This window comes from Poecilia reticulata, linkage group LG16 (genome assembly GCF_000633615.1).
Source record: "Poecilia reticulata strain Guanapo linkage group LG16, Guppy_female_1.0+MT, whole genome shotgun sequence".
In the NCBI taxonomy this organism is placed as follows: domain Eukaryota; kingdom Metazoa; phylum Chordata; class Actinopteri; order Cyprinodontiformes; family Poeciliidae; genus Poecilia; species Poecilia reticulata.
In genome coordinates, this window is record NC_024346.1 from 30,284,096 (window position 1) to 30,301,245 (window position 17,150).

Here is a 17,150-nt window from a genome sequence, read left to right on the forward strand (position 1 = left end):
TGTTAGGAAGAGAAGTGGAAGCTGCAGGATCTTCAGAACAAACAGGTCATGATGCTGGGCTACTGATTATCCCTCTGTCTGGACACAGGATCAATAGAACCAGTTTAAAAGCTAAAATTAATGGTTATATCCCAGACATGAAAAACTGGGATGCACTCTATGCCATGATGTTCAGGATTTAGGTCTCATGGCATCTCAAGGTGTCAACATTGGGCTGAGGGAAATACAGCTCCATTTTGTAGCAATTCAAGAGCTACCAACAGTTATTTATATATATATATATATAATGTGTGTGTGGGGGCAAATGATGTTTACCACAGCTGACTGCTTGTGTCAAGAAATTTCAGTAGCTTAGAGCAGTGGTTTTTGTGGAGGTGTGGGGGAGGATTCACATATGTTCACAGCTTCGTGAATTTAAATACTTAACCTGATATTATTATTGTAGTATTTATCTATACAAACCACTGTATATGTTTCTTGTGCCAACATCCTGTATACACTCAGCTGATTATCAAAACATATGAATAAAAGAGCTGCTGCAACTTAAGCTTTATTGAAACTCATTGTATTGTTTTAAGTCTGAAAGGAATCCAAGTTCAATTCATTAACTTAATTTTGACAATCAAGGCTTCTCAATCTGTAAGATTATGAAAATAGAAAAAATGCAAATGTTTCACTCTAATGTGCATTTAGAGACCAAACTCTGTAACATTACAAAAAGTTTTTCAATCATCAACACTGGTTACTTGTTAGATTCATCAGCTAATTCCTTTTTTAAAAAGTATAAAAGCTTTCAATACATTTCTTTTGCAATTTTTTTCAATATTATTTCTTCTACTTTGTCAGAAGAGATGAAAAGTTTATAACATTTTGCATTCACAGTAAAACCAGGCTTGTTTGTGTTTCCTGCTTTTTTTCTGCTACCTCCACTTGCTTTTTTCTTTTCATTGAAACAATACAATGTGAGTCATTTTTTATTTATTTTTTTTGCCATTTTACAGCACTCGGTGTTAAGCCAAACTAAAATCACTTTGAAGATTGTTACATTTACAGATATATAAAATGAACGAAAGCCCAATAAAACATGTCCCTGGGAGCATTAACCACACATAGCAGCAGAACCTGAAATGTGAGATCAGTTGGGGTGTGTGGGAGGGGGACAGGCTGGTTGAAAACGACAGCGATGGACATCACGGAGATGCATTATAGTAATGATGTGCTGAATGGGTTGGGGTTGCTGGGGTTACATATTGAAGCACTTGACTGAAGAGGAACTATGAGTAAAGGACCACAAGAGCAAAGATTGAGGATGAGACAAGTCAGGTATATCATGTCAGCTTTCTGGTTGCCAGTCAGAACATTATATGACCAAAAAGATTTCCAAGTTGTGCAGTATACATTTTAATCATTTTCCCATCCCACAGAAAACCTTTGATCAGAGTATCATATTGAGTAAAAATACCAGGCACTACAATAATGTATAATATCTTAAGTGCATAGTTGAGCTGTGGTATTATTACCACCATTTTAACTATGTTCACTCCGTCCCCCAAACCCAGTCTTAGTCGGATTTTCTTCTATTTATCTAATCTTCATTTTTTTGTAGGACGGGCTTTAAATTTAACATAGGCATTTCTTCCGTCTACTTGCTTAATTTGATTCCTAGATACTTCATATCCTTTGAATTCCTCCATAATAACAGGATTTAATAGTAGATTTCAAAGGTGCTAAACTCATGAATTAAGAGACCATACACAAAACTCCATTCTCTCCGGCTCACCGACAACCAGGAAGACATTTAATGCACATCTGCGGAATCACATATTACATTTTCATCATCTCATTTTCATCGTCTCAGAATCCAAAATGTCTTGTCTTTTGCTTCTGGCTTCGAGCATTTATACCGCTTTCAGTCTGCTATTGTGTATGGGAAACCGTCTGACCAATGGCGTTCTGAATCTTGCTTCTGGCTCTGTTTTACATTGAGTGTGTGTTGGAAGTTCAGAGAATTCTGGGCCGACCTTGTGGAAGTTAAATCTGCTCCTTCAGAGGACCATTAGTCAAATTGTTAGTTCTTATCTGTCCAAACAGAGACTCTGGCCGAGTCCCTTGCCTGCCAGGAATTTCTCGTACAACACCTTATTTGGTGTTGAACCAGCACAACGTAACACATTCCTTTTCAGTAAAACATATCTTAATGTGAATTAACATAACTTTTAACTATTAACATAATTATATTCCTCAACATTATCAACATAGCTTCTGATTTGGTTCAGTTAATTTTAGACCAGATTTCTTCCAAGGTGAATCAAACTCTTGATTTCCATGCTTTCTTTCTTTCCAGGATCTGTTTGCACTGGACGTGGAGCCTTACCGATACAGTGGTGTGAACATGACAGGGTTTAGGATCCTTAATACCGAGAACAGCCAAGTTGCCTCAATCATTGAGAAATGGTCCATGGAAAGACTACAGGCTCCACCAAAACCTGACTCTGGTCTACTGGACGGCTTCATGACTGTAAGTCTACTGAAACTGTGAATTAGTGTTAAATTAGTAGTTGTCAATGTTCTGCCAGATTTGTATCATACAAGTTAAATATTTATGTTTATTAGTAAAAAAACAAAAACAAACATAAAACATCTGTTTCTATTGCATGGATTAGTTGGAGAGAACTAAATCTGCCTGACTGGTGACATGCATTAGGGAGTCATCTCATCTTATTCCTCCTAAGATTGGTATAAAAACTATTATATATCTTGGTTTTTTAAATTCTTTTTATGAATTTCATTACTCACTTTAGGCTCACCTTACATAATTATTCATGACATTTTTGAATTTCTAATCCCAAATTCCAGTTTTTTTTTAAATATATTTTTATTAGGAGGGAAGGAGACATTACAAGCAAAATTTTAACCAATAACAACATAGTATGCCATATGGTAAACAACTTATTTGTAAAAGAACACAAGTACAGAAGAAGAAAAAAGTATATAAATGAAAAAAGGCATACAATTTACCTCCTATGAATATTTTTCTTTTTCTTAAGTGAACAAAACCATAACATGTACAAACCTAGTGAAGAAAAAAGAAAAAATACATTAATGAAAACAGAGGGGAAGAAGGGGAAAAAAAAATTAAATACGTAAATAAAATAATGATAAATAAAAATAAGGAAAGGAGTGGGGTGGGGTGGGGTGTATCACTCAATCCGGGAGGAGAGACTGAAGAGAGTGAAAGAATGTCATGAAAGGGCGCCATAAGTTATGAAATTTAGCTGAGTTGCCTTTCACTGAATATCTAATTCTCTCCAATTTTAGAAAAGACATGGTGTCTTTAAGCCACTGGCCGCTAGAGGGTGGTTTAGTTAGTTTCCAAAGGGAAAGAAGACGGCGTCTTGCCAATAAGGAAGTAAGTGCTAAAATATCCAACTGAATAGAAGTGAACTGTTTGTAGTTAAGTGGAAGCCCGAATATGGCAACATGGGGAGAGGGTTTAATGACCACTGAAAGTATCTTTGACATTGTATCAAAGTAGGTCTGCCAAAAACTATGGAGAGATGAACAGGAATAAAACATGTGAGTTAAATTACAGGAAGGTGCATGACATTTCTCACAATTGTCAGAAACGGAGGAGAAGAATTGCGACAATCGATTTTTAGAGAGATGAACCCTGAAGAGAACTTTAAACTGTTTAAGAGAAAGTTGAGCACAGATTGAATTATTCCACCAGTCCTCACCCAAATTTAGACCCAGTTCGAGCTCCCAAGCAGCCTTAACCTTGGTGACGGGTGAAGAATCAAACGACAAAATTTCATTGTAAACGTTGGAGATATATGACCTTTGAAGAGGATCCCAGCTCAGAAACATCTCCCAATGCAAGTTCGGCGGCCTGGAAGGAAAACTGGGAAACGGAGCCCTGGCACAGTGTCTAATTTGAAAGTACCGGAACAGATGAGAAGGAGGAAGATGAAATTCTGATGAAAGGTCTATAAAACTCCGAAAGATACCTTCTTTGTAAAAATCATTAAAACATGTCAGCCCTTTATTACCCCATGACAAAAAGGTTGGATCTGTGAGTGCTGGTCGAAACAAGTGATTCTTCATTAAAGGAGCAAAGCTAAGTTCTAGCAATTTTGCTTTACGCATCTTATTCAAATGGGCGGAATATGAGATAATTTGTCCTCCTAAGAACGCTTTTAGTGATTCCCAAAGTAAAGAATATGAAATTGGATTAATCTCATTTTGATTTAGTACAATAAAATCATCAATTTGAGCTGCAATAAATGCGTTGAACCTTTCATCTGAAAGAAGTAAAGGGTTGAGTCTCCACGGCGTGACATACCTATGTTGAAAAGCAAACTTAATATCTAATGAAAGAGGGGCATGATCAGAAATGACAATAGGGTGATAATTAACAGATAGAACATTTGGAATTAGAGTCGACAAAAAAATAATTAATACGAGATAAAGACCAATGCAAGTGGGAAAAGAAAGAACATTTCTTGGTTTGGGGATTGTAAAATATCCAAGGATCAATGCAACCATTTTTTGACATGAAATCTGAGAGTAATCTAGACATTAATGAAGGTACCAATCTGCACGAGTCAGACCAATCTAAATTGGGATCAATGACACAATTTATATCACCGCCTACTATAAGGAGATTGTTATCTAAAGAAGGAAAATATTGAAATAGCTTATTCATAAAGTTTGGGTCATCAAAATTGGGGGCATATATATTCACTAACAGAATTGGGACATGAAATAAGGTACCAATAACAATTAAATATCTGCCATTTTTATCTGATATAATTTTAGATCCTGAACACTGAATTGATTTACCAACTAAAATAGCACACCCCCTGGCTTTAGAATTGAAATTTGAATGAAATACATCAGAAACCCAAGGACATTTTAGCCTGACCTGATCTTTGGTGTGCATATGGGTTTCCTGTAAAAACACTAGGTCAGCTTTAAGATGTTTCAAATGGGCAAAAATCCTTGATCTCTTAAGTGGGCTTCCCATACCTTCGATGTTCCAGCTCAAAAATCTCACAGAAGACCCCGATTGTGGGTTGTTCACATTATTATCAATAGTAGACATGTTTTAAGTCTATTGCAAATGAAGGGACAAGAAAACTGAATATGGTGCGCCGTCCCCCACCACCACAAAAAAAAAAGGGGGAGCAAAAATGACAAGTAAAAAAGAACCCTAACAAATTGAACAACTCCCTTGTCACCCCCCTCCCCACAGCACTTACAACGACCCCATCCCCAAACGATGGAGAACCCAGTGCAGACTCCGAAAGGAGTCAGATCCCTAAATTGGATGCTTACGGTTTTTAGCAATGTAGTAGCAGAAAAGCTGCAATCTGAGCTCCTGCAAGCTCAACAACATTCATCACTGTGGCACATCTGGTTGAGACCAAAATATAACGAATTACAAAATGTTAATTACAAAAACAGAATACAAGCTCAGTAAAGCAAAGAGAATAATAATAGTCAGTAACTGTAACACGTAGCTGCTTATTCAAAGCCGTGTACCTTTGTAAAGTTCTCTTATGTTCTGAGCGACTTGATGAAGACGCTGGCCTCTTCTGGTGAATTAAACTGCTTCTCCATACCATTGTGTGTGATCCGAAGTCGCGCTGGATAGAGCAGTCCGAAACGGATCCCCGGGATTTCGCGAAGCTGACGGCGGACATCATCGAAGGCAGCACGGGCACGGGCCGTCCTCGGAGTGTGGTCAGGGAAAACAGAGAAGCACGTGTCTCCAACCATGATCCGCTGCTGGGTCCTAGCTCGGCGCAATATGTCCACACAGTCTGAATGGTAGTGCATACGAACGACTATAGGACGAGGTCGCTCTCCAGGTTTTGGCTTCGGTTGAAGAGTACGATGACAACGGTCCACCAGGGGCTCCTTCTACAACTGAAAAGCCTCCTTGAGCAAAGTGGAAATGGCTGTAGATGCGGTGGAGAAATCCTCTGAAATGCCTATCAGCCGCAAATTGTTGCAACGAGATCTGGCCTCCAGGTTATCACATTTATTGTCTAATCTCTTCAAATCCGTGGACAACTGCTCCACCTTAGCCTGTAGGGTAGTGATATCGTCGGTGCATGTAGATCATGATGTCTCCAGCTTGCCCACGGTGTCTTTCAAGGAGCGGTTGTAATGTTGCTAGTCAATTCCGACTTTACTGCTAGGAGTTCAGCCTTTATACTCGACAAATTTTCAGTGAGAGCTGCTTGGAGTTCGGTCTCAAAAATAAGTGCCATTTCAACCCGGAGAGCCGATAGCAGCTCGGACTTAAAGGCAGAGGAGGGAGAACCGCCAGCGAGTTCATCCGTGCAGGAAGGGGAATCACCACGAGGCGGGGATGTAGCATGAGATGCAGGCCTCTGTTGCTGTGCAGATGATTTGACTTTTGGAGGCATTCTGGTTGAGAAAAAAGCCGGGACTTGAGACGGGTGGACAAAAACACACCGAAAAGCAGTAAAAATCTTACAAAAATGTGCCTAAAATAGCAATTATATCTAATTGTTGCGGGAGCTCAGCTACTCGCGTCCTACCCCGCCATTCGCTCCACCAGCAGCTTCCCAAATTTCAGTTTTAATGAATAAAGGTTCTTCTTTTACCACCTTGACAAAGTGGAAGACAATATAACACATTGTTTTGAGGGTTGAGGAGAGGTATTTCCTCTGCACAGGAGAGGTCCCCTCAGATTGCTCTTATGAGCTGTATGTACACTTTTTAACAAATGTCTATTGGCAAAACATTTGTGTGCCCCAGGGCAGAAATATGTCACCAATCAGACAACATATATGAACAAAATAACTTCACTCATAGTAACTATAAAATATGAATCTTACACAACTAAAAAAAATATATATATATTTCAAAAATACTTTAATTTTATTATTTAATTTTTATTTAATTTCTTATTATCTTATTCAAGGTAATTTGGTGAGTGGTGGGGTAGCGCCCTTGTGCCCTCTAATGGCGCAAAGACCATTTATGAAATTAAATCTAACCTAATCAGTGAACAACTACAACCTGAGAAAAAGTGGGTGTAAATTGCTTCAGTCTGCTGGACTCGAGCAGGATTCCTTCTGCATGTATTTAAAGCAAACTGCTCTGCAAATCCACTTGAGAAACAACCCAGTTTCTGAGAGAAAACAGCTGTTAATTAAAGGGGTAACACTTTATTTGAAGGGGTGTGAATAAGACTGTCATGACACTGTCATAAACATGACATAACACATGTCATGAACATGAATAAGCCTTCATGAATATTTATGACTGTTGTCATAAAGCGTCATTCATTAAATCATGACACTTTTAATACAAAGTTGACATTATTCAAAATGTCTTTGTTATGACAACTTGACATTAACCAATAAATTATTACTGATTAAACTTTAGCTTTAGTAACATAAAGTTACCTAATTTTTAAAGTGCAGTCAGTAATACTTTTGTAACAAATTTATATCAGTTATGATTTCTTTGTTAATGTCAAGTTGTCATAACAAAGACATTAATGTCAACTTTGTATTAAGTTGACATAATTTACCGAATGACGCTTTATGACAACAGTCATAAATATTCATGAAGGCTTATTCATGATCATAACAGGTGTTATGTCATGTTTATGACAGTGTCATGTCAGTCTTATTCACACCCCTTCAAATAAAGTGTTACCAAAAAGGAGATTGCATTGTTTTGGGACTCCCCCCATGTTTGATAGTGTGTTTTTGTAAGATTGTTACACAATCCAGTGTGACATTCTACAAGACGCTTTTAGTTTGCCAGAAAAATGTTAAGATTTTACTGTTCTGAGAGTTTGTTATACCTCCAAACTGTCTAATAATGTAAGACATGGTAGGCCTGTATAGATGAATATGCAGATGTTATTCTGACTGTAATTCTCACTCATCCTGAGGGAGATGAGGCAAGACCTCAGTGCTCTGTGTTCTGAATGAGTCCTGGGTGTGATAAGAAGATTCTTTGTCATTGGGACCTGAAACCTCCCTGATCAGAGCACGCTGCCTGTAATAACTGTTCCACCACACTGCTTTCATACCACTCTCTTATCTGGGAGCTCGGCCAAAATTGTCAATCCACCAGAGACATGGAATGCAAGGCAGAAAAAAATACAATGAAAAGAGGGGCCAGAAATGAGAAGAGGGAGATAGATGAAAAAGAGGAAAAATAGAGTGGGAGAAGGCAGACTAAGAGTTCCTATGCTTTATTCCCACAGTGACTGTTGAGGTGTTAAATGTTGGGTTGTTTGGTCTGATTCCAGTTGGACAGAACTGCCGGCAGCAGCAGCAACATGTTGGCTGCTGATTAAAAACTCTTGCTTGTCTCTGAGGAGTAGCAGATCCTTTTTTTATTCCAAAAGAGCAATATCATGCTGAGTCATGTTTCCAGATTGATCTTGGAGAGTGGGTGTTACTCAGTTTAAGCTTCTTTTGTTAGATTTGTGGCTCAATCAATAGTTTCTCACTTGAGACCTGAAATGGACTGTGTGTGTAAGAACTGGACATTTTTAAAACACAGAATCTGCAGGTGGCTTTGTTGCTATTAATTGCTAGCAAAAGCTGTTGCATAAAACTTTAGAGTCAAACTAATTTCTAAAATTACACAAACAACAAGAATGAAATGACTTTATTAATATATTTGCTTTTCTTGTCTCTTTGACTGAAGTTTGCTGGAGAGTAAGTTGCTGAACCAAGCTTGGTGGGATTTCTTTTAATCCATGACAAGCAAAGATTTATAGATGTGTAGAGTGCAGTGAGTCTGCTCATCACTGACCTAATAGATATGAGTTTGAAGGTGAAAATTGATTAATTAGACCACTACAACTAGTCAGTGGCTAACGCTTATTGGCAGGGTGAAAGCTTCTGTAACTCTTTGATTAATGGCTTCATCTGGGGACTGTGATTACAGCATTGTGAGCTTTTTCAGTGAAATGCTTATTTGCTGTAGCTTAAATAAGTGACATTTGTTTTTTTTCTGGATCAGTGATCACAGCATTTAAGCACCATCATGTCAAATTAATAAAAACACTGATGTAGAAGTTTTACGGAGAAAATGTGACAAGCACAGCTTTTTCAGCATTATTGAACTGTTTAATAAATAGCTTTACAGCCTTATCATGCTGCATATTAACAACTGTAAAATGGTGGTAGGTATGCAGTTTACTACTAACCATCAGTTAGTGGCATCAGTTAGTAGTAAACTGGTGGTCTACCAAGAGTTTGCTGATGTTGTTGATACTCATGTACTTGGCACTCCCCTGGTGCCTGTTTTCTGTCGCACTTAGTGGAGTAGCAAAGGAGGAGCTTGTGTGTGCATCTGTGAGGAAAACAGCAACAAAGAGAAAAAAAAAGCGTTATCTCTGTTCTGACACTTTATAAAGAGTCAGTCAAAAGACTTTGTGAACTTAAAAACTGATTGTGGTAAATCTCAGCTCTATTATTTTGAGCTGTAAACCTTGGTCTGTTATTGAAAAGTTGGGAATCTTAAAGTTCAACAACTGTCTACCTTTTGTTGTGAATACACAGACACTGTTGTTTTGATACAAGTAATAATAGCTGATCCAGTTTTGATAATTGTGTGTATTGATGGTATAAAATCCTGTAGTGTGTAACAGTTTTCTCTTTGGTTTAAAATACTCCTATCTCTGTTTAACACCAGTTTCTCCATCATACAGTAATGACACATCACATCTGCTCCTAAAGCAAACAATCAATTAACTCCTTTCAGTGGGAAGGTTTTGGAATATTGTTCTTGGGGACTCTTAGGTCACTAAAAGCGAAACAGAATCATCTAAAATTGGTCAAAGGTGAAAGCTTTACATAAGCAACAAATCAGAAACAGACCAATTCTGATCGGAGCTGTTCTAGTACTGATTGCAGGTACCTCACTACCACATTTCTCCCTGCCCCCAAAATATGCACACACAGCAGACTGCACTTTACATTTTAAACTAGACATTGCCCCTTATGTAGCAGATCCCAGGGTCTGCCAAACAAGAAAGCAAGTGCTTTTTCCCCCATCATGACCTGATTCTTGCATTATGCCTGTTCACACTGAGAGGATTAGATCTGACTAACTGTCAGTATTATACAGAACAGGATTGCCAGTCACAAGAATCCCTGATGAGATCATTTTACCAAAAGCAAAATGAATGTATGCTGGTTGGAAAATAATGAAAACTCGATTTGACAGTCAAAAAAATACATTTGTTTATTGTCTGTGTATATGTCAGAAATGATCAGAAGACATGCATCCTCACACAAGACTGTCCAATTTTACCAGAAAACTTACACAGAAATGTTTGTCCATACTTCTAAAATGAAGATCTATCATTATCTGTACCTAAACATGTCAGATAGCAAACAGAAAAGGCCTAATTAAGGTGGGATTCCAGGGCTTTCACTTAACATGCAAATGGTCATTCACACACCAACACCAGCTTCATCTGCTCAATCCTGCAGCACTGTCTATCTCTCATGCATGAATCTAAATTATTAAATACACCCATGCATTTATTTTCTTTTACTAAGATGTCTGTCTGACAAATTAGATAGACTAATTCTGCATTTTAGAATTAGTTTAGTTATGGTGTGATGGAGGAATGCTGTTCTCACTCTTGACTCAACATGCACAATGAGAGTGACCTTACAAGCTCCAAGCTCTCACCTGTCCTGCAAAATTAAAATAGTTCTTAAAGGAAAGATTGAATGTAAGTGTACTTTTTGAATCTGTCTCTTTTGTCATATCTTTACAGTTTTACATATATATATAAAGACATGCTGCCACCAAGGTCATGTGTTTGTTTGTCACACCTCCAGAGCACAGTTGGTATTCAGAGCCACAGAGCTGCAGTTGAATCACTTCGATTTCCACATTACCATAAATGTGCCATAGATGTGGCTACATTTAAATAGGATGGCGAAGGAAAGCCATTTCCTTTTTGACAGATATCATTTAAAATCTGATCCTAACAGAGTTATAAAAAATGTCACACAGACATCAGGCATATTTCAGCATAAATATTATGTGAGCATTACTCTAACAGCCAGGCAGTGGGTGCAGAGGGAAAAACAATAGAATGAGTCATATCAGTAACATGTAAGGCCTGAAACTCTGCTGAGGGCTTAACAGTACCCTGCAGAAAAAACCCTGCATTAGCATTTTACTTCTATTAGGTTGCTCCTATTAACTTTTTTTTCAGTTTTTGTATATTTTTGGTATTTTTCCAGTGTTTTTCTCTCATTAGTTTTTTTTTATCACCTCATTGAAAAGTATCCTTTAAAATAATGATTTTTATACAGTTTATTGTAATAATTTTATTTCTAATTGCATGGAGATGCAAGTATTGGCAAACTTGTTCAAGGGACAACTGACAGGATATATTTTAGTTTCTAGTTCTTGGGTGATCCACCCCTTTCTGGTGCCATCCTGGGCAACTTTTCACATAGGCCATATCAAAAAGGTTTTCAGAAGATGTTTAAGAAAATGTCTCAAACCAAACATGTCTGAAGATTCTCAATTGTACAGGTTTTTATATTCAGGACGTTTAAAGAAAGTCATTTTGTGTTAAACAATAATTCAGAAATGTCCATCTCCATTAATTTCCTATGTTCAATTTTTGTTGATGTCTACTGTTGTTACCCTGTCGTTTATCGCTCCCCATGTGTTAAGTTCATAGTTCTCAGCTACGTTAATCCTCTGGGGAGAGAGGCTTTTACATCAAAATAGTAGTTCAATAAATCTGCATTATGTAATATTAATGTGTTAAAATGTTCAGATTAATTACATGTGTTAACATTGACAGCCTTAGTTGTAGTTGTAACTGTTTCCCAAAGAAATGTCAGTTTCACTCAGTTTGTTAAAACAATTCATTACTGGATACATTATACTTAACCATGTTCATGCTAACAGGACATTCCATTTACTACTAATCAAAGGTAGCTCTGACCAAGTTGGGTTTTAGCCTTGATTTTGTCATGTTTGAACGAAGGTTTCTGAACCACATGCAGAATTGGAAGCAGGATGCAAGGTAATTCAAAAATGTATTTACAATCTGTAATATAGAGGTACAACAGGAGTTCCATTCTTGGGTCTGATCTGAGGTTCATTTGAAGATGGACAGATGGATTAGAGATTGTGGGAGATGTTGACGATATTTGACTAGGAAGTGAGACAGGCTTACGTTCCCTTGAAGGTTTCTCAGAGGGAGGAGGAAGCAAGCAGGATCCAGACAAACAGAGGTGTTTGAGGTGAGTCTCTCGTCTGTAGGGGGTGGAATGAGCGGAGAGCAGGCAGGTGAGGCTTTGAGCTACAGGTGAGCTTTCGGTTTGGTTCTTGTCCTGGAAGCAGGTAAGTTCAACAGAATACCTGGGATGAGAAACAGATCAGGAAGCGAGGCACAAACGACAAGCTGAGCTTTCTCAAAGACGTCACAACTAGCATTTTCTCAAGAGAACTACTACAGAGCTAGAGACTACCATTGGTGAGTAATCATCTAGCCGAGAGTTGAGGTCTTGCAGCTTCTTAAATCCTCTGGCTGATGACCAAATGTGCTGCAGGTTCGCAGCTCTGCTCCAGCCACTCCAGCAGGGAGCCAATGGGGAGAAAACAGACTCGCAAAAAACACAGATCCTGACAGATTTAAAAGAACTGTATTTCAGCTGTTTGCAGTTTCCTGGACGTTTGACCAGATTTGTGGTCCATAGAAGCTGAATGCTGCTTCTCCTTGTTTGGTTCTGGTTCTGGGGATGCAGAGCAGAACAGAACCAGAAGATCTGAGAGGTCTGGAAGGTTGATACAACAACAGCAGATCTTTAATGTATTGCGGTGCTAAGTTTACTGTTTATAAACTAACAGTATTTTAAGATCTAGTCTCTCAGTGGAAGGATTTTAAAACTGGTGTGATGTGCTCTATCTTCCTGGTTTTAGTGAGAATGCCAAGCAGCAGTGTTCTGGATCATCTGCAGCTGGATGATTGATTTATTAGGCAGACCTGTGAAGGCTGCAGTAATCAGTGCGACTAAAGATAAACCCATGGATGAGTTTCTCTACATCTTGTTGGACATTAGTCCTCCAATCCTGGAAATGTCCTTTTGGTGATAGAAGTCTGACTTTGTAACTGTCTGTATGTGATGGAAGGTTCAGGTCAGAGTCCATCAGTACACCTAAATTTCAGGGCTGAATAACCGAGGCTATGTGCTGACACTAGATCAGTCCTCTTTAGATAATGTCACACTCCTGCAAATCTATTTTGGCATTTAATGCTGGAGCACAAACAGTTGAATCATATTGGTTTGAATATCTCAAAAAAATTGCTGGATTGTTGTTGCAGCTCTCACAAACCATGTGTACTGCTTGGTAGTAGTGGAATTTTGCTGCACTACTACAACAAAATTAACACCAACTCAAATATAATCACTTAATTTCTATTGGTGTACCTAATCTGGCTATGTGGGAGAGAGATAAATCACAGAAAAAGTGGCAGTAGGCAAAGCAAAAAACTATGTATCTGGGTTGAGTTGATTTTATATAATCCTGTATAGAGCAGGGGTGGGCAATCCTGGTCCTCTAGGGTCGGTGTCCTGCAACTCTTAGACGTCTCCCTGGTCCAACACGCTTGAATCTAACAGCTGAATCACCTCCTAAGTGCAGTCAGATTCTCCTGAGTCCTGCTAACGACCTCATTATTTGACTCAGGGGTGTTGAAGTAGAGACACATCTAAAAGTTGCAGGAGACCGACCTCGAGGCCTGGAGATGCCCACCCCTGGTTTAGAGGTTGGAAATGTTTGTCCTGTAAAGTGTGTTGAGGTGTTCAACCAAATTGAACTTATCTCAACACACAAAATATTCACATTAAAAGTGACATACATTATTTGTGAGATGCAACAGAACTTGTTACACAAAATCCCCTTTTATCATGCTTTTATTTTATTTTGACCTAAAATGCAGAGCTGAATAAGAATCTTTATAACAGCAACTTTAAGAAGTTAGAATTTTGGGCTTCAAACGAATCACATTTGTGCAGATTTACCGTATTTTCCGGACTATAAGCCGCACTCACCACATAAAAAAAAAATAAAAACAAAACAAAAAAATAAAAAAAACAGTAAACGTACACGTGTAAGCCACACTAGACTATAAGCCTCAGATATCTCTGCTCCACAACCATGCAGCACGCAGCAGAGGGGGGCGGACACCCAAATTTTGAGTCGTAACAGGTCAATTGAATATCACTTTTATTATGGTTGAAAAAGAAAAAGTTGCCAAGTTTAGATTTAACTGAACTGATTATGAGGCCATATGAGTTTGAAGAGAAAAAATCTCCTTACTGTCTGCTACCAGCATGTGCTAAATGAAAATAGGCGCCTTCTTCTTCTTCTGATTTTAATGGCAGCTTGCATCCATTATTTCCATTATTGTTGCACTACTGCCATCTATACCTCAAATTCTCATAATGATCACAGGATGAAAAGTGGAATTTTTGACCCTGTATTCTGACGCGAACGCAGCTCGTTAGCGACAGATATCGACAGTCTACATTTTCAGTGTCTCACGACTCACGGGAGTTGAAATCTGTCAATTCCAGAATCCTTGGAGAGGGGGAGTGGCGGTGCAGGGGAGCGGGTGGGCAAGAGGAATTAATGACTCTACTTAGTATATGAATAGCCTAGCATATGCAAAGGCGCTTCAGCAGACCCACGTGAATTCTCAGTCATTGGATGAAAAAATATGACATCACAGTTCATCATTGACATGTGATTGGTTGGCTGATGTGTGCCCATTGAATAGCGCTTATGACTTTATAAACCCCGCCCCAATCATTAATATTTTTAATGCTGTATTTTTAAAAATCTATATAAAAAATAAATGCTGTATTAAAATATATTCATTGATATTGCTTATATGCAACATGTTCATATATGAGGAACATAAAAGAGACAGAAGTTTTTTTTTTCTTTTTCATTTTATTTTTTTACTGTTTGCACACAAAATAAGACATAAATGCTTGTCCATTTCTGGACCATCTGGCAGTGTTTTTTTGTCCAAACATGAACATTATGCTGCGTTCAGGACAGGCCCAACATCTCTCCCGTAGCGTGGACCTGGCATCTCTTCCTGTAATGTAGTCCTGATGTCACTGAGCTCCTGGTTGGAGGAACTTGGGGTCCATCCTGACACCCCCTCATAGCTGCCATCCTCCCAGAATGCCTCCTCCTCTGCTGCCAGTACTCTCTGCATTCCTCCATCAGCTGTTGACACAGAACAGACAATCATTATGAGCTACAGGCATCTTTTAGTCATTATGAAACTACAGTGAAATTGTTTGGCAACTTCCAGCTTAGTATGCTCACATAAGACATTAAAACTAAAAAAACAAAAACAAAAAAAAACCACGTTATATTAATACATTCTTACAGAAAATTAAAAACTTTAATGAAAAAGAGAAAACACTTGGAAACAATTGGAAGAAAAAAAATTAAAAGCAGTTGATAATAAATAGTAAAACATAGTTCAACAAACTCTGAGGCATATAATTTGCTTGGATGGATTTTAATAAATCACAGTATTTAATCATTCAAGGAATTGTGACATCTCTAGATTAGTAATAAATCTTACCTGCTTCTTTCTTTAGCTACATCTGGATGACTGGCAGTAGGTCCTGGATGCAGCTGGAAAACATTTATGTGCATTGTCAATACATAGCATAATTACATTATGTACATAAACAATATTGAAGCATAAAATATCAACATTCTAAAATAGTAGATACTCACACACAGTTGCATCTCTGTCCTCATTACGGACATCAGAACGTTCCTGAAGAGTCTGACACAAATGTGACTCTTATTCTGTGGAGTCTGTGGAAATAAATGTAAAATTAAAAAAATATTGCAGCAAATATATCGCTTTCTCAAAAATACATAAGTAAATAAGTTAAAATTATTCTCAACCAACCATTATACAGTCGGGAATCAACGCAGTGATTCCCGGCTTCATGACATGTGAAATCATAACTTACTGAATTTCTGTTCGTCCTGCTGGACTCCATAAGAGCTCCTCGGCACCGTGGTCTGAGGTCTGGCTGGTTCTGCTTGGCCATTTTTCATGTCTGAAAAAAATCAAAGAAGATGCGAGTATTTTTAAGAGTTCAGAACATCACATGTAATAGAGATTACAATACAAAATCTCACCCTACACTTGTTTCGGCATTAAGAAAACGACAGACCGCTTTCTGCAAGAAACAAACAAAGCAACTGGCCTCGCACCACGTGTTATTTATAAAAGCTTTCTTACMGTGAGTTCGGTCTTGTTGGACCGCCGCGGTGTCATCTGTTGTTTTCCACCGGATCATTGCTAAATATCAAAACGATACTGAAAACGTAACTCCGTGAAATAGGACTTTTTCCACTATTTCACACAACGCACGGGCATTTTTGTTCATGTTGGGTTTCGCAGTAGCTCCCGTTAGCATGGGTGCAAATCTTCTTCTGGAGTTTAATGGTGGTGTTCTGTCAGATAGCCATGCATTGTCAGATTGTCATACGCGTATGACAATCTGATGGCTATATCTGTCGGATCATCATACGTTGTCAGATTGCCATACACGTAGGACAAACTGACAGCTATTTCTGTCAGACAATTGTATGCTATGATCACCATATTTTATATTTAATCATCTTTATTAAGCCAGTGGTAGACCGTCATACAGCTGCTAATGTAATAACACTTTATTAGCTACTGTATGACTTCCTGATTTCTCCGTTAACCTGTCTGATTGTCATACACTTTGTTGTTAGCGACTGTATAACTTCTTGATTAATACCAATGACATCAGTTGTATAATGCAATATATTTATTAATATAGAACATTTTACTTCTGTATTTTTAATAATCCACACTGTCACTGGTGGGGTAAAACTGTTTAATTGATGTTACACTTTTCACATTTGAACATGTCACCCATGTCTGTGGCACATTCTTTGTGTGTCCACCTTGAGCAGTAGTCACACTGTATCTGTGAAGTGGACAGAAAAAGAAAACAGTTATGAGTTAGCAAGTGTAATGTGTTTGAAGTGYTAAATTGTACAGTTTAATTGTTTACCAT

At 38.1% G+C, this 17,150-nt stretch overlaps 1 protein-coding gene across 5 annotated transcripts in view; it reads left to right on the plus strand.

The window, feature by feature from the left end:
- The window catches only part of LOC103478802 (glutamate receptor, ionotropic, kainate 2), a 561,179-nt gene that overhangs the window by 237,413 nt on the left and 306,616 nt on the right, over nucleotides 1-17,150 (plus strand). For all 5 annotated transcript variants that reach the window (XM_017309433.1, XM_008432852.2, XM_017309432.1 and 2 more), the window contains one exon: nucleotides 2,345-2,518. In XM_017309433.1, the coding sequence (XP_017164922.1) occupies nucleotides 2,345-2,518 (174 nt within the window). The remainder of the gene's footprint in view (nucleotides 1-2,344; nucleotides 2,519-17,150) is intronic.